The 18,558-nt window shown below is 36.9% G+C and overlaps 1 protein-coding gene across 1 annotated transcript in view; it reads left to right on the top strand.

Moving 5' to 3' along the window:
- LOC128994973 (zinc finger SWIM domain-containing protein 8 homolog) overlaps positions 1 to 18,558 on the top strand; it is a 197,732-nt gene that overhangs the window by 55,113 nt on the left and 124,061 nt on the right. Inside the window, exons 7-8 of the mRNA XM_054419837.1 lie at positions 3,013 to 3,252; positions 17,204 to 17,446. Coding sequence (XP_054275812.1) covers positions 3,013 to 3,252; positions 17,204 to 17,446 — 483 coding nt within the window. The remainder of the gene's footprint in view (positions 1 to 3,012; positions 3,253 to 17,203; positions 17,447 to 18,558) is intronic.

Genomic DNA, 18,558 nt, shown 5'->3' with positions numbered 1-18,558 from the left:
AAGGCCTACCAAAAAGATAATAAGTTAGTTATTAATTAGAACTTAAATAATATATAATGTCATTTTCTCACTATTTATATCTTCAACATTGTGTTAAACTATGAAAATAAGTCACTAAGTCTAGCTGAAAACACATTAATAAATTACGATATCTTTTAAATACAGATTAATAAAATAAATCACATTTCAAAAACATTTTATTCCCTAACTTTTTCCCTTGAACAGGGTGAGGAGGCCAACATTTTTTTACTGATAATCAACAAAAATTATCAATTATAATTTCACGAAAGCCGCTGATGAGTGAGCTGTGAAGAGCAGACAGTAATGGAATGACGTCACTACCACAACAACTCAACTCTACTGCGAACTGCGAGCGTTTAGTGTGAAGTGAAGCACCCCCTCCCCTGTCTAACGGGACAAGGGGTAGGAAAATAGAAAGTTTGTCAGAATGGCAGACTTGCCCTTTGTAAAGTCTGGTTCACATGCCCTCCCTCACCCTCAGTCGCTTGCATAATTCTACTAAACAAAAGTTTCTGAGTGTTAATTTTAAAATAAATGTTTGAATTCAATGACTAAAGCATAAATCTGATAGAACTTTACTGTAATTTATAAATGGGCTTATCAGAATTTATCAGCCATTTGCCAGTTTTTTTTCTTCTTTACTTTTAAATGTAAAGATATATTTTAATTTAGCCTACAAGAAAAGAAAGAATATGTTTTGTTTGGGACTTAAATCTCCTTAATAAAAGAGAAAAGTTTGCATATGGATCTACTTTTTGGTGCAATATTCAAGTGCAAGCCTAACCCTCTGATTTCGACGATGTTGTAATTGAATCTAATTTTTCTAATGATGCGTAATGCAGGGATGAAACTGAACATTTAGACAAGTTTAGGTTATTTATTTTGTTCTAAAAATAAAAATAATACATTTAAAGGTCTGACTTATTGATACAGACATTTTTTAGTGTAATTTCGTGTTGAGGACACTCGTCTGAGACTTAATTCTGACTGTCTGACATCTTGAAATGTAGATTGTATTGTGTTGTGCAATATCATCTGCCTGCAGAGAACAGCTGAAGCTAAACAAGGGCACTTAAGCTGTTTTAAACTAAATAGTGTTCTAAGTTAGCTACTAAAGTTGTTAGCGTGATTAAAAAACTAATAGCTATCAAATAATTAAATATTAAAATAAAATATCTATCCATCCCTGTCGGGTGGCGGAATCGGGCGAAATCGACGTTTGGCAATCGATTCTTGATACCGATATTCCTAGTATCGACAATGTCCGAGTATCGGTGGTATCGATAATCGACACATCCCTATCTAAAACTCATTTTGGAGTCCTAAATTAGTTTTAAATATGCATCGGGACGTAATCGTTGCATCGGGACTTAATCGATGCATCGGTCTTTTTCGATGCATCGAGGCCAAATCGATGCATCGTGATTTCGATGCATGCTGAATCGAATGCATTTTCGATGCATCGCACACCCCTAAGTATTATTGGAGTTCCTTCTTTTAATGATATTAATGTGGTGGGCTAATGACAAATTGGGAGGCATTTGAATACCTGAGATAGCTTGCACGGTTATTATTCACTTAATAATTTATGTTAGATTGTGTGGGTTAAAACAAAAAATAACAATACCAAGGCATTTCCATCACTTTTATTATGTACTAGCTGGCCCGACAGACGTCGTCCTGTCCTAATGTGGTTTTATGTCAAATGCTCAATCATTTTCAAGATGAGCTCGTTCGCATGGCTCAATCACGCCCTAGTTGAAGTTCATTCGCTACGCTCACTCACCTTTAGGTTGCTGCTCGTTCGCTGCGCTCACTTGCCTTCAGGTTAACTCGTTTACTACGCTAACTCGCCTCCAGGTTGAAGTTTGTTCGCTACACTCACTCACCTTTTGGTTGCTATAAGCTGTAATAAGCTGTTGTCATAAATAAAAAAAATAATAGTGCTGCACCCTGTTGGTAAACCTATTAAATTTTTGATGCTATTGAACATCACAGAATCAAATTGTTTAGTTGAACCAGCTATTAAGATTCTTTAATTCCATTTAAATATGACTACTCATAAGGTTAACATGGGAAACTCCAGAGCCACAGGAGCGGAGGCCTTTTGACGGATCTGCACCAAACTTCACACAAACGATCCTTGAATAATGCTTAATAATGCCTGAAATTTTCATTACAATCTTTCGAGCGGTTTCGGTGTTCGTAAAGAACAAACAAACAAACATACATTGGATTTTATATATATAGATACTACTTTGATAAAGATTTTTACATTTTATGTTCCCATATTTAATAGTGGAAAATTTAAACTTTGTTGAGTGCACAGGTCTGCTGCGATTGGAGTTTAATATATTTGGACTTATCCAAAAGTAAAATAGTTTTCTGTGCTGCATTCTGTAGAAACAGTGTGGCACTATTTCAAATGATGACTAATACAGAATGTTGTGATTATTCAAACCTACAAAGTAGGCTACTTTCTAAAGGTAAGCCTGCTTATCCTATCCTTTGTCTCCTTAACCATTTACTACTACAGGCAATAAACCCTTTCTGTTCAAACCTGATTTTTTATACATACGTGATAAAATTCCATGTTAGGCCACCTTTTAAATGCTTTTTGATCTAACCCTACCCATTTTTAAATTAACCAGTCTACACTTTGTATGTAAAATGACACTGATTTATATATCCTATCTTAAATTTGTAGATTTCTTTGTAATGCAATTTACTAGTTAATACTTTTTATAAATCGTAAGTTAATGTTCAATGTCCAATCAATGTCAAGAGCAGGGTGGAGAATTTCAGGCAGCGATCTACCTGGCATTCATTGCCTTCGAGAAAGCATTTGACTCCGTTAGCCATAGAATCTTATGGTATGTACTTGAAGATTGTGGAATACCAAAGAAGATAATTAATATAATAAAATATCTGTATGACGGGTATCAATGCCAGGTACTGATAGCAGTGGTGTCACGTGTACATTGTTTGCAGATCCTGGTGTGGTGGTTCTATACTAAGGTGGCGCTGCACGCTGGCTACAGTGGAGGTGGAGGAGGCAAGCATGGTTCTGTGACCAGCAACAGTCAAGCGTCACAACACGCCTGCAGCTCTCTATGTGATGAGATAGTAGTGTTGTGGCGGCTGGCCGCTCTCAACCCTGCCATCTCACCAGCACAGCGCAACCTGCTGCGCAACCAGTTCAGGGACTGGCATCTCAAGGTTATCGAAAAGGTAATTCTAATATTTTTTTACAAATTTTTGTTGTCCTTTCAGAAACTAAATATTATCATCAATCAATAGGCCTACAGGAGTTCACACTTGAAAACTAGACTAAGGAATTTTTTTATTTTAGATGGACTTTGTATATGTATTTACCTTTTATTTGTACTCGTATTCAACAGGTATTGTTACCTAGAATATATCATTCCCTAGATAATTGATTTTTACTTTTTCTCCCATACATAGTATGTGGGGAAAGAGTTGATTTCAGAGTTTTGGGTTGCAATATCTGTTTTGGATTCCCAGTGTTCCCAACTGAAAATGGTACAAACGTATAAACCTAAGTTTATTCTTAGGAATTGTTCAAAACAAGCACATTGGACTTTAGGGTTCAGATTTGTATTGGGGCTTTACAGGGGTAAAAATTGGGTTTTCTCTTTTTTTTCTCTGTCAAACCATTAAATTAAAATTATTTCTAAACTATTTGGTAAAGGTTGAAAAACAAATAATTTAATATATTGAAGTGGTTTTGTACGCTTAATGGTTATAGGTAGAATTCCAAAAAACTATAAATTATAAAATTCCAAGTCACAGTCAAACAAACATTTTGGAAGAAGTTGCAAGAAAGGTACAGAAGCTATGACATCACTCATTATGAAATAAACTTTTTGCTGAAACAATGCACTGTAAATATTTATCATGAACTTCTCTCTAGATTATCATCGTCGGGGACATTATCATCGTCTCCAGCAATGGCAGCAAAATCTCATCATTTCCCGCATCCGTGAGACATCATTTTCGTCTTCGAAGTTGTGGAGACATCATCATTGTTTCCTCGTTCACAGCAAAATCCTGAATACTCCTCGCGGTAACGCAAAAATAATGAATGTCTTGCGCGATCCCCGGGCAGTATTCACATTATTGGACGTCCGACATCGTATCCCGCGGCCAAGTAGATATTATCATTGTCTTCCCCAATCGTGGTCATTCTGATCATCTCCCGCAGATGTCTTGACATCATTATTGGTGGTCGTGTAGGCCTTATCATTGTCTTGTGCGACTGCGGCCAAATTCATGAAAATCTCCCATGGTCTTGTACACATTATCGTCGTCTTCCGCAAACGCGGCAAAATTCTGATCATCTCCCACGGCCGTGTAGACATCATTATCGTCTCCTGCGTTCACGGAAATGTCATCTTCGTTTAGTGTGATTGTGGCAATAGCGGTTATTTACTAGGGGTGTGCGAATAGTGATTTTTGGGTTCAAATCGAATCGAATACTTCATAATATTTTTGAATATCAAATATTACCGAGCGAATATTTATGTTATTATTATAGACTCCAAAGAGTTTTCCAATCACACCTTTGGGACTCTACTAAGGTTAATAATTCTGATTTTAACCAATGTAACATTTTAAAATAATTGATTTTTGCCCTTACATATGTTATTTGTTCTTGGTACAAAATGGTACAGGCTTCCAGTATCTTTCTCATTTTATTTCATTGATGTTACTATAAAAATTATATGTAGTAACATTTCCTACATTTATGGTTTTCTAACAACAATTGCAGTTTCAAACATTATCAACACCTATTACTCCTAACATGATTAAGTCAAGAAAAAAAAAACAGTTAAGATAAAGGCTTAACCTATTGTACTACTCAGACAGGTCATAGCCATAATAAATTAGTGTAATATATCTTAAGAATATTAATATCTGTTGTAGTTATGATTTCCTTGTACATCACGCCACTATGATCGTATGATTTTAAATAAATCTCATTGGCTACAAACATCACCTGATCCCCTCTCCACCTACATCACACCACCGTCCATGTCCGTCCGTCCCTACAACAGAGTCTACCTCCAAAACTCAAACCTTAACCACTCGTTTGTAGCCGTGTGTTAAACATGTAAAACTATCGTATTTATTTTATCAGTCCACTTCCTAAGTCCATTTCAACCCACGAACACAGCAAATGGCGACGAGGTCGGTCAAATTTACATACCGCGCAATGCAACTGTTCGATTGTGCCGCGTAGTGTAAATTTCGAACGCGTTTGTGAATGTCGGACGACGAAGTGGACTTAGACTTACTACCGTTGTTTGAAGATAGTGAAGTGTCGAGTTACTCCAGCATGGCCGGGATAATTGGCAGCATCGGCGAGTACGACCAGAACTCCGAGACGTGGTCTTCATACATAGAAAGATTCGAACTGTTCGTCGAATGTAACAATATTAAGGAGGAGAAGAAGGTTAGCACTTTATTGACTGTTGCTGGTGTTAAAACGTATAGTTTACCACGGGATCTGTGCACGCCCGACGTACCATCGAAGAAGAGTTTTAAGGAAATAGTGACTATCATTAAGGATCATCTCTACCCGAAACCATCGTTCATCGCTGAGAGATACAAGTTCAGCAAAAGAATTCAGCACGAGGGAGAATCAGCTGCGGAATACATCGTGCAGTTAAGGAAGATGTCTACACATTGTGATTTCGGCGCATCTTTAAATGACTACCTGAGGGGTCGTCTAGTCTCCGGAATCAGGAACGAGTCGACCAAACAAAAATTGTTAGCAGAAACCAGCCTAACCTTGGACCAAGCCGTCAAAATCATCACGTCAGCAGAAGCCGCTGAGAAGAATGCCGCAGCCTTGTCGATCAACGGGAGCCGCAACGTCGAGCGACTACAAAAGATGACGTCACACCATCGCAGAGTACCAGGCGGAAGCAGCGCACCATCAAGTGTCACCGTCACCGCACCTTCAGGTCATCACAATCACCCCAAAAGCAGCTCTTCGCACGACAACAAAGTGCAGTGTTCGTGTTGTGGAAGTGCATTTCATTTACGAAATCAGTGTCGATTGTTAGGTGTAACGTGTAACGCGTGTGGAAAGAAGAATCACATTGCTAAGGTTTGCCGATTTAAGAGTAAGTCACAAAAACAACATTCTCGTCATTTTAGTAATAGATATAACAGCAGGCATAATTATGTAGAAGCAGTAACAAGTGCAAGCGATGATAACCCTAAAGCTGAGAGCTATGAGGAAGATATTCCAAATTTATTCAAAATGAATGAAAGTAAAGTAGAAAATGCTAAAGTAAGCCCTATTAAATTAGAATTAACAGTTCAGGGAAAACCAATTAATTTTGAAGTTGACACAGGTGCAAGTGTAAGTGTATGTAGTGAAAACTTTTACAATGAAAATCTCAACACTTTTAAATTGTTATCCACTGACTTATCTCTGAGTTCGTACACAAATGAACCAATCGTTCCGTTAGGGAAAATAGAAGTAGATGTACAGTATCAAGGAGTAAGCAAATGTCTAGAATTGTATGTAATTAAGAAGGGAGCTCATCCTCTGATAGGACGTAATTGGCTTCAGAGCCTTGGTGTGGAAATATCTTTCAAAGATAAAATTTTTGGCATTGATAATAACGCTAGTATCGATCAAACTGTACATAGTAAACATTGCACTGAACTAACCAAAGAATTGTTTAAAGAATTTCCCGAGGTTTTCACTGATAAATTAGGTCAATACAAAGGTGAACCAGTTCAATTAAAATTGAAAGCAAACACCACACCTCGGTACTTTAAGCCACGGTCTATACCTTTTTCACTTAAAGCTAAAGTAGAAAAAGAGCTTGAGAAGTTAACAGAAGAAGGCGTACTTCTCCCAGTCAAAAGTTCTGATTGGGGCACTCCCATAGTTCCAGTTCTTAAACCAGATGGTGGAATCCGTAATTGCGGAGATTTTAAGGTTACATTAAACCCAAGTCTAGAGGTAGAAAAGTACCCAATCCCTAGAATAGATGATTTGTTTACTAGTTTACAGAAAGGTGAAAAATTTAGTAAGATAGACCTGTGCCAAGCATATATGCGACTAGAGTTAGATGAAGAGTCTAAAAAACTATGTACCATAAGTACGCATAAAGGGTTGTTTAGTTATCAAAGAATGCCGTTCGGAATCTCATCCGCAACCAGCATATTTCAGTACAGAATTGAACAATGTTTACAAGATTTACCTAATGTAATTGTGTCTAGATGACATTTTTATTACAGATGTAAATGATGAATTACATTATCAAAAGCTTAGGGAAGTTTGCAAACGTCTTAAAGAAAATGGTCTTACCGTTAAGAAGAGTAAATGTACATTTTTTGCACCTAAAGTAGAGTATTTAGGTTTCTGTATTGACAAACAAGGTCTACACACTTCCGAATCTAAGGTAGAGGCTATAAAAAACGCTCCAGTTCCTAAAACAGTAACAGAAGTCAAAGCTTTGGTAGGTCTAATTAACTACTATTCGAAGTTCATTCCTAATTGTTCCACTATATTAAGTCCTATGTATAACCTGCTCAAAAAGGACACACCCTTCAATTTTGACAAGAATTGTATTGCAGCTTTTGACAAGGTAAAAGAGCTACTCTCTAACGCTCCTATTTTGGCTCACTATGACACCAATTTACCCTTAAAATTAGCCGTAGACGCTAGCTCAGTAGGCCTAGGCGCCGTGTTAAGTATTGTCTCACCAGATGGCGTAGAGAAACCGATAGCGTATCAGTCACGCACACTCTCAACAGCTGAGCGAAACTATTCACAAATAGAAAAAGAGGCTCTTGCTATTGCTTTTGCAGTCAAAAAATTCAATCAATATTTGTATGGGAGAAAGTTCGTTTTGTATACTGATCACAAACCACTTCTAAGTATTTTTGGCTCAAAAAAAGGGATTGCCTATTTTTGCTGCTGGTCGCATGCAAAGATATGCTTTGTTCTTGTCCGGTTACGAATTTGACATTCAATATGTAAAATCGGATCAAAACAACGCAGATATGTTATCTAGATTGCCGTTGAGTGTTAATCACAACAATGCTACTGATGAGTTTGCGTGGCAAGGTACTTATTTACATTGTTTACAGGAGAGTTCATTACCTTTGACATTTGAACATGTAAAGTCAGAAACACAGAAAGACCCAGTTTTAAGTAAAATATATGGTTATATTGTAAACGGATGGCCTAATGTCATTCCAGAGGGAAACGAAGAACTTGCTCCGTATTTCCAAAGACAGAACGAACTGACAGTTGAATTTGGGATTATTCTGTGGGGTTATAAAGTAGTCGTACCAGTAACTTTAAGGGACTATGTACTTAAAGAGCTTCACTCTAGCCATTTAGGCATTGTGAAAATGAAGTCGGTTGCTCGATCCTATGTCTGGTGGCCGCGTATTGATGAACACATCACCAACATAGCTAACAGCTGTTCTTCCTGTCTTCGGGAACGGAACAAGCCATCCAAAAGCCAATTACACGTTTGGCACTACCCATCCGCTCCTTGGGAACGCATTCATGTTGACTACCTAGGGCCTTTCAAAAATAAAATGTATTTGATCGTTATTGACGCTCACTCAAAATGGTTGGAAGTAGGTGAAGTTAGTTCAACTTCCGCAAAACTAGCTATACAGTTTTTAAGAGAATTATTCAGTAGGTTTGGATTACCTGTTAATCTACACTCTGACATTGGACCACCATTTACGTCAGCTGAATTCAAACATTTCATGGAAATTAACGGTATCAGACATACATTCAGTCCTGTTTACCATCCTCAAAGTAATGGGCAAGCTGAAAACAGCGTTAAGTTTGCTAAAGACAAGATAAAGCGCGTTTTTCATGACAATGTAAATGTTGACGTAGCCTTGAGTAGAATATTGTTCGATTATCGAAACTCTGTTCACTCAACTACCAATGAAACACCCAGTAAGCTGATGTTTGGCAGAAAACTGCGCACCCGTTTGGATCTATTGAGACCAAACATAACACATTTTGTAAATAAGAAACAAGAAGAATGTAAAAATAGTTTTAAGTCAAAGAGTACTAGGATAGTTTATCCAGGTCAAACTGTTTTGATGAGAGATTACAGGTCAAACAACAAATGGTTACAGGGTACTGTACACAAGCAAATCAGTCCTGTTATGTATGAAATAGAGTTAAGTTCAGGCATTGTTACTAAGCGTCACATAGATCAGCTGATCGGTTTAAATAACAGTCCCGCTGCACAGAGATACGGGTTTTGCTGAAAATATTGTACATAGAAACGTGGCAACCCCTACATCCGCTAGCTCAGACCCAGAGTTGGCAACGCCGCAATACCAGAGGTATTGTACTTCTTCCCCCGCCAAGGACGTAGTCAGCAAGCCGGTTGGCATGGCAACCACCCCAGCGAATGATAGGAGGTCACTCCCTGCTTCTCCAGCGCGGCGATCTACACCACCAGCCAGGAAGTCACTCCCCCCTTCCCCCGCACATAGTACTATGCCCGTATCCGCGTGCGTAAAATCAGCTGTGCGTAGTAGTGATAGTAGTAATAGTAATAACACCTGTCAAAGTCAACCACGACGCAATCCTGAACGCGTTAGGAAACCTGTAAATAGATTAGACTTATGATTCTTTTACCAATTTGTATTTGTGTGTGTGTTTGCTGTTTACCATGATTCTTGATATTAAATACTATGTTATACCCAATGATGATTATACATTTTCTGATTGTTTATTAGGTTAAGCGTCAAGAAATATCACTCTACCACCAATGGACTATATATTAATAGTTGACATTTTTTTGCAGTGTTTTGTTCAATTTTAAAAGGGAGGAAATTGTAATATATCTTAAGAATATTAATATCTGTTGTAGCTATGATTTCCTTGTACATCACGCCACTATGATCGTAAGATTTTAAATAAATCTCATTGGCTACAAACATCCCTGATCCCCTCTCCACCTACATCACACCACCGTCCATGTCCGTCCGTCCCTACAACAGAGTCTACCTCCAAAACTCAAACCTTAACCACCCGTTTGTAGCCGTGTGTTAAACATGTAAAACTATCGTATTTATTTTATCAGTCCACTTCCTAAGTCCATTTCAACCCACGAACACAACAATTAGTTAAAAATTTGGTAAAGAATTTTTAGGAATAACCATGTTTGCAGCAAAATTTTGACAAGATAATGTAACACTACTGGTTACTTTTTCCAAACCAACACAATAACCGGTTGTTTAATCTAAACTTTTAAAAACATAAATGCATTTAGTTAGGGGTCTGCGGTGCACCGAGTACTAGCCTAAAAGGCAAAACAATAGAAGGGTGGGATGGGTTGGACAACGACCTCGAAAGGAGCGGGCCATTGTGAATGGAGATGGTTTGGGGGGGAGGGGATGGTGCAACCTTGAAGCTATATTTAGACTAGAGGGCTGGCTTGGCTTTGGATTCTAATAGCAGGACAATGATAAAAAGTTGTATTTTCGAGTATCCTTTGCCCAGTTTGACTTCAGATTCTCTTTTTCCATGTAGAAACTTTGAATTATCAAAAATTTAATTTTTATTAACTACAAATATATTTAAATTAATCCCATGATTTGCATTTTTACATCAAAATACAACATTGCACAATCATTATATTTAGGTCATTGGCCTTTATTACGCATCCCGGTTGTGTTGTTTCAGAAGAGAAGTAGAGACAAAATTGTGTAACAAAACAAGATGGTAGAGTTAAAAAAATATATTTCTCTGTTCAAAAATGGAAATAAATGGTGCTGATTATTTTCATAGAAATTAATTCACGGTAGTTCGTGTCTTGTTAAGGAGTATATTTAATCTATGCTAAAGACTGCTGTGAAGTGCAGCTCTACTTCATAGCTTACTAGTTGCTACTCAGACAACTCTTTCAGACGACTTATTTCGTCATTCTACTGTACTTTAAGTTCAGTTACAAAAAGTAGATCCTAATATTAACTAAGCTAAGAGAATATATTTAAAAGTTATATAAATAGATATCTGTCTGATAAACTAATACAAACTTAATTGCTGCTAAATATAGGCTATTGTTAATTAATCAAATAAGAATGGTTGACAGTCTTGTGTTTCCATGCCAGTAGGTTGCAGTAAGCCTATCGTATTGGAGCATTGTAAGTTAGGCAGCTGAGCGGAGAGATCTTAATAATGACACAACAAAATTATCGTCCTTGAAAATGGTTGTGTATACTTTAGAGTTAAGGAAGATGTCATAATATGCTGAAGTTGCCGACTTTATAATACGAAGCATGATGAAATAAAACAACACAACACCATGCTTCATTTGGTTGAAATTAGAGATTTTTTCTAGGTTTGTTTACTATTCGAATGTTCGAATATACTCATTAAGATCGAGTCGGGCTCGAATACTAAAGTATTCGTTCAACTATTCGAACTTTCGAATATTCGCACACCCCTATTATTTACCGATAGTGGGATATTTGCAATTGTGTCGGGTATCAGTATTGATTTTATTGAGAATCGACACATCCCTAATATATTTACTAGCTGTTGCCCGTCTTATATTTAATGTTTCTTGGATTACTGATAGTACATTTGAATTATTTTACCTCAGTTCATAGCAGGCAGTTCTGGGAAGCTATTCTCGCCAAGCTGTAGCACATCATTATACGTTTTTTAAGAGACTGTAGGAAAAGGATGCTACACATCATTGGGAAAATAAACAAATAGAACAGTTTGCTTTGACATGATAAGAAATCTAAACAAAACATTTGATCAGCTGATATGATCTTATCTTGGTCAAAATCTGGAATGAAATGGTTTGAGTACGCAGGTTTGCTAAAATTTATCACTATTAATTTTTAACAAAAACTATCACCATTTTACAACAAATTTCACAACGGTTTGGCTAATTATACAACTTTATTTTAGTATTGGATGTTATAATACTAAAATAAAGTTTTATAATAGAAATTTTCCAATTTTTTTAGGTTACGGGTTCTATTTGATATGTACTTTCATTTTCGTAGTAATAGCATGTGCAATGACTCATTAAATGTAATTTTCAGAAGCTGGCCTATTTTTTAGGGTGTTTTCTACAAATGTTTCCTGACTTACCCATACTTTACTACTTTATTCTGAAATGGCATATACATTAGATGGCATAGTGGTAAGTTGAGTTTCGCGACATCAACTCGATGGATTAACCCTCCGAGTGTCCCTAGTTTTGGCCTTAATGTTTGCCTATTTTTTGCGCATTTGCAAGGTTTTATTAAAACGGATCTGAGAAGCTTAAAAACAATGTTAATTATACTGTTCTATATACCATTTTGTTTGAAAAATTATGGGCTTCAATATTATACATAAAACATAAGGAAAATTTGTTTAAAAAAAAATTTTTGGGTAAAAAAAATTGTTTGGAAAATTTTCAAAAAAAAAAAAATAAGTTTGCGCTCAATGAAATTGTATAAATTATAGGCCTATAAATATTTGAAAATAGCCACTTTGTTCTAAATTTTATGAGGATTACAAATATATAATAATATAAGGAAGTAGATTTGGAAATAAATAAGTTATGGGCAAAAAACAGATTTCAGTACATAGCGTTTAGCTAAGAATGCATTGCCTAACCATAGCTAGGAATCTGGCTGATAATTTACATCAATATCACTACCTACTTCTTCAGGATCATCAATCAGCCCTCCAAAATCACTTAAATCTTCTTATAATGCACCACGTATATCACTACTTTTGATTTTTAGCTCTGTTAAATGGTTCTGAATTATTGTACCGTTTACCTGTGATAAAACTGATTAAAAAAATCATTTTAAATCGTTCAACGGAATTGATATAGGGACAATGTTAAATTGCTTTCCAAATCCAAAACGTTTTAGATTACGCCAGCAAATAGCAGAGGATTGCTTTCCTTCAGAAAACAATCTATGAAAAAAATGGAGTCTAGCACTACGTAAATGTTGTTTTACTTGATTTCTAAGCTGGCGATATTGGGCCATGAGCCCTTGATCCCTAGTTCTTTTGGCTCTGCGATGGACTGAGTCCCGCGGAGCCATTAAATAAATTATCTCATCATTAATCCAAGGAACGGAGCGACTTTTACTAACCCTATGGTTGACAAGTGGAGCGTGTTTGTCATATAATTTTAAAATGGTTTCATTAAATGAATCGACCATATCATCAACTGACTCCAGGGTATGTATGGAGTGCCAAGGCGTTAAATTTACATCAGACAAAAAATTTGCTTCATTCAAATTTCTAAAATCTCTGTAAGATATGAGTTTTTCTTCGGGCTTGGGAGCTCTCGTGGCAAGGGCACAATAAATAAGGTCATGTCGAGAAATGGCAGGGACTGGAAGCTGGCCATGGTGAACTGAAAATTCGGGATCACTTAGAATAATAAGGTCTAGTAATGTATCAGCTTCAGCAGTGTGATAGGTTGGGTCCAGTGGTAGTATCGTCAAGTTGCAAGAGTCAAAGACTTACGTTTATTCGATCGAGTTCGCGATCCAGCATAATCGGTTTATGGGGGGTAAAAATGGGGGTTTTCAATTTTTGACCCAAATTAAAAAAATTTTTGCAATTTCTTTTCAAACAGTTTTGTAGAGCTTAAAAAATAAATAATTTAGTATATTAAAGCTCTGTTGTATGCCTAACGGTCACGGAGAAAATTCAAAAATAGTGTAATTTAAAATTCCCATGTTATTCTTATGGAGAAAATGAAAGTTGTTGTAGTTTACTTGTTTATGGATATATATTGATAACATTTGGCAAATTTTTTTATTTCATCCTGTACTATTGACGTATGGTCAAAAAACACTTTTTACCTTCCACGTAGCAGCAAACCTAAGCACTCATTAAATCTAATGTTATTTAAATATGGAATAAATATGTCTTATTTATGGAAATATTTTGGTAAAAATGTAATCAGACAAGTTGAAATTCGCTTAGTCTGCAGTTTTGCTGCGGCGGGGGTATTTCTAGTATGGGCTGTTAAAAAATTAACAGGGGGTCTCTAGACTTTTTACTAACCCTGGATATAACAGATACATATAGATATGTATGTATAGCCTTCTTCACTTTCAGATTCCAAATATTTTCCATAATTCTTTTTCCTTACTCTTCCACTACCTTCACCATTACTCTCAGACTCGTTGACCTGCTGCAACTTCTTACGATTTCTCAGTTGTAAGTAAAAGTATTCTCTCTTTTTGGTCTTCCCTTACCTTTCCACCATTTGTTGGTAGTGTAACAGATAGTGATGGGCGGATCCAAGAAAATGTCGGTACCGGATCCGGATCTTGAAAAATTCGGATCTTCGGATCCGGATCCAGATACACACTCTCATAAGGGCGGGTTAAAAAAACGTTATTAACAGAATGCCAATTTAAATCATACTGTTTAAAATTAAATTGGTAATGTTTAAAGGTTAATATATCTTATATAGAGAGTAATCTCCAGTTGAGCCCATAATCCCTCATTTGTTGGGGACACTAACAAAATCATAAAATGCACTAAGTTTGCTAACTAAAACTGCCACTAAAACTGAGATTTTTTATCACGAAGCATCGGTTGGGATTGAATTACTAACGGGATATTTTTGAGACAAGATTATAGGCCATTAGCTTATCATCCAGGTACAAAACTAAAAACTAGAGGTGTGCAGATATCCGAAAAATCGGGTCGGATTTGGTTCGGAAAGATACATACCATTGCCATATATGTTATTTGCATCAAGAGACAAAACACTGAGACATGGCCTTACCATATATGTTATTTGAACCAAGAGACAAACATTGAGACATGGCCTTGCCATATAAGTTATTTGCATCAAAAGACAAACACTGAGTCATGGCCTTGCCATATAAGTTATTTACTTCAAGAGGCAAACACTGAGTCATGGCCTTGCCATATAAGTTATTTGCATCAAGAGACAAACACTGAGTCATGGCCTTGCCATATAAGTTATTTGCATCTAAAGACAAACACTGAGTCATGGCCTTGCCATATAAGTTATTTGCATCAAAAGACAAACCCTGAGACATGGCCTTGCCATATAAGTTATTTGCATCAAGAGACAAACACTGAGACATGGCCTTGCCATATAAGTTATCTGCATAAAGAGGCAAACACTGAGACATTGCCTTGCTATACAAGTTATTTGCATCTAGATACAAACATCGAGACATGGCCTTGCCATATAAATCGTTTGCATCAAGAGACACTCGGGGAAAAAACGATCTTGTACATGGATACAGATAGCTTTGTGTTAGTAAACAAATCGGGGTTGTACAGTGATACAGTCAGCTTTGTGTTAGTAAACAAATCGGGGTTGTACAGTGATACAGACTGCTTTGTGTTGGTAAAAAGTCGGGGTTGTATAGTGATACAAATAGCTTTGTGTTAGGAAAAAAATCGGGAAAAAATTTAAAAAAAACCGAATCCATGAAAACCGGATCCAGACCAAGATCCGGAATTTTTTGGATCCGACCCGGTGCAGGTTCTAGCTCGGATCCGGTAGTCAGATATCCGGATCCGACCATCACTAGTAACAGACAATGTTACCTGTTGCAGTGTTTAGGGGCTTTCTTGTCTCACTGCGTGATCTTCAGTTCTTGCTCCTGCCCTCTCTTCGTATCCTTGGACTCCTCAAAGTATTCACACGACGTAACATTGAGCGCAGGTAGTATCTCGGTGTCCGTTACGGTTGATGCGACCCCAGGAGAATCGGTCTGATGCAGGATCCCATCCTCATCTCCCGAGATGGCTGACAAGTCCTCGACCATCTCTGTCCGTCACAAGATTTCTTCTGCACCACCTGTGATTACCAATGAGTCATGGATCATCTCTGTCTGTCGTAGGATCTCTTTTGCACCTCCTGTGATGACCAATAAGTCCTCGACCATATCTGTCCGTCACAGAATCTCTTCTGCATCTCCTCTGATTACCAATGAGTCCTCAGCCATCTCTGTCCGTCGCAGGATCTCTTCTGCCCCTCCCAAGGAAGCTGATGAGTCCTCCTGGACCTTCTTTGTCCTATTCAGGATCTTTCCCCGAGAAGGCCGATGAGTCCTTAAAAGTCTCTGTCCGACGTAGGATCTCTATACCTCCGGGGATGGCTGGTGAGTCCTCGGCTAACTCCAAGATATTTTCCCGGTTGTTGAATTTGATTTCATTGTAAATAATCTCCATGTCCGATTTGTCTGTTTCATAGGTGTTGGTAATAAGTTTAGTTTCTAATTTTAGTTTGTTTTCCAAAATGTTTTTAATGGAGGATGAAGTTACATTTTTGATGTCTGCAAAATGAGTATCCAATTGTTTTGATCAAGTTTCTAACTGCCGAAATCTTTGCTAGTAACATACTCACCGGGTCCGCTGGTGGTCGTAGCTCTACCAATTGGGTATTTCGTCCTATCTGTGGACGAAACTCGTAGGCTCCGCCTCCCACCCCCATCGGCTCACCTTCATCCAGACGTTCCCTCATCATTTCTATTGTCAAATCTCCAAATCCTAATTTTGTCATTTCTTTTAAAGATCCTGTCACGGTTGCCAACCTCTAATCTGTTAAAAATGTAACCATTTAAATTTCCATATTAAATTATATTTTTTGTATAAACTGGTTTTTGCCTAATCTATTTAATATTTTATAAAAAAAAACCTTTGTAACTAAAAAAAACCATCAAAGATACGGATTCAAACATAATAACCATTTTTTAAAGCTCATATTTTTATGAGTAAACTGGCACTTGTTGCACTGTTCTATCTCAAATGGTTCTCGAGTTATACGCATTTTAGTAAACGGCACCCCCGCCATATTGCCCCCACTCCCCCGGGGATGTCGACCACGCTGGGGGGCGACAACATGCGTTTTCATGATCACTGTAGTGCCTATAACAACAATCAGAAATAAAATTGCGTCAGCCTTTCCATGCATACTCAACCCCCTTCAAATCCTGGACTAAAAGTGTCGGTTCAAAAGCGTTTACAAGTTTTGTGATTTTCCCCATGGAAACTGATAGCTACTCCTTCCAGTTACCCAGTATAATTAAAATTTTTGTTCATGAAAGGTTTTTTATGTAAAACAGTTACCTATTTAAAAATATTAATGTAATTACAAACAAAAATGTATTTTTTGTGCAGGTAACAAAGCGAGAGAGTCTGGGAGTGAGGCAGAGTGGTCACAGCCACAACAAGCTGAACCCCCTGGAGGTGTTCTCAGGGTTCAAACCAGCCGTCGAGGCCTGCTTCCTGAACTGGGACGACTACCCTATACCTGGCATCACATACACCAGCCAGTCCTGGCTCTATCAGAACCAATCCTTCACCTGCTTCCGTCACAATGAGCCACCACGTACTGGCAACGAACATCCCAACATTAACCCCGTAATTCACCTTCAGTCTTTAGTTAAAACCGCTCCAATTAATTATTTAATATTAATTTCTATTTTATATAAATATTTAAATAAATGGAGGCCAAATACCATTTAGGGTACTGGTTGCCCACAGCAGTAAGTATTTGTATTTAGATAAATGTTCCTCCTTTTAGCTATTTCCCTATGGGGAAGTAGCTATTACGTTGTATTGATAGTCAAAGCTATTACTGTAGGTGGCTAAGACCTGGACACGGGACCGATATACTTTTTCATCTTTATGTCTCTAGAGGCCAAAAACTGTATTCGTTAAAATTTGTATACATATACATACTAGAGCACCTGTTGCTTGAATTCAAGCAATAGCAAAGTAATACAGGCCTTATATCAAAACAAATAACAGTCATAATTTCCGACTACAAAAGAGCAAACTCAAAGATAGTTTTTAATCAATCATTCACTCCAGTTATCGAATCTGAAAACAAACGCTCTTGTGTGTATCGTGTGTTTCCTATAAACAGCTGTTTTAGTATGCAATTAGTACAAATTATTCGTTTGTTTAAGTAAACAAAATCTTTTCTTCATAAGAAACACATTGGGATTTTGATGGCCTGTGGGCCAAAGTCATGACTTTGATTACAGGAATTGGTGAAAGGGGGAATCTACACAAAAAATAACTTTATTTTGACACATCGTTTGTAAGTGTTTTGTAGAAATCACCTTCACGTATTATATATAAGGATTGTTCTTGAGGATTTCTTTATAGAATGATGAAAAATGAAACATGAACCAGTGCGAATTTTCGTCTAATACAAACGTTTTCAAGCAGAGAGAAATTAATGAAAAATGTAAAAATGAACAAAACAAATAAATATGAACTGTTTACAAGTAGTTGATTTTTTAGAACATATGATTGAGTAAAAGAAAAAGAAAAATTCTGCTGAGTTGCATATAAAAACAGTTTGTTGAAAGCATCTAGGATCTTAATTATTTATTTCTTATACAAAATACTAAATAAACATTGGGTGTTCATGTACCTCCTAGCAAATGTAGATTGAATGACAATAATTATTGTTAGTAAAAAAAGTCTGAAATACTCCAAATTTGCTTTTAACTTACTTCCAT

This window comes from Macrosteles quadrilineatus, unplaced genomic scaffold (genome assembly GCF_028750875.1).
Source record: "Macrosteles quadrilineatus isolate MER2022 unplaced genomic scaffold, UCM_ALF_1.0 Scaffold_1__1_contigs__length_201487025, whole genome shotgun sequence".
Taxonomy (NCBI): Eukaryota; Metazoa; Arthropoda; class Insecta; order Hemiptera; family Cicadellidae; genus Macrosteles; species Macrosteles quadrilineatus.
The sequence above is the reverse complement of the archived record's forward strand: the minus strand, read 5'-3'. Positions and strand labels throughout refer to the sequence as shown.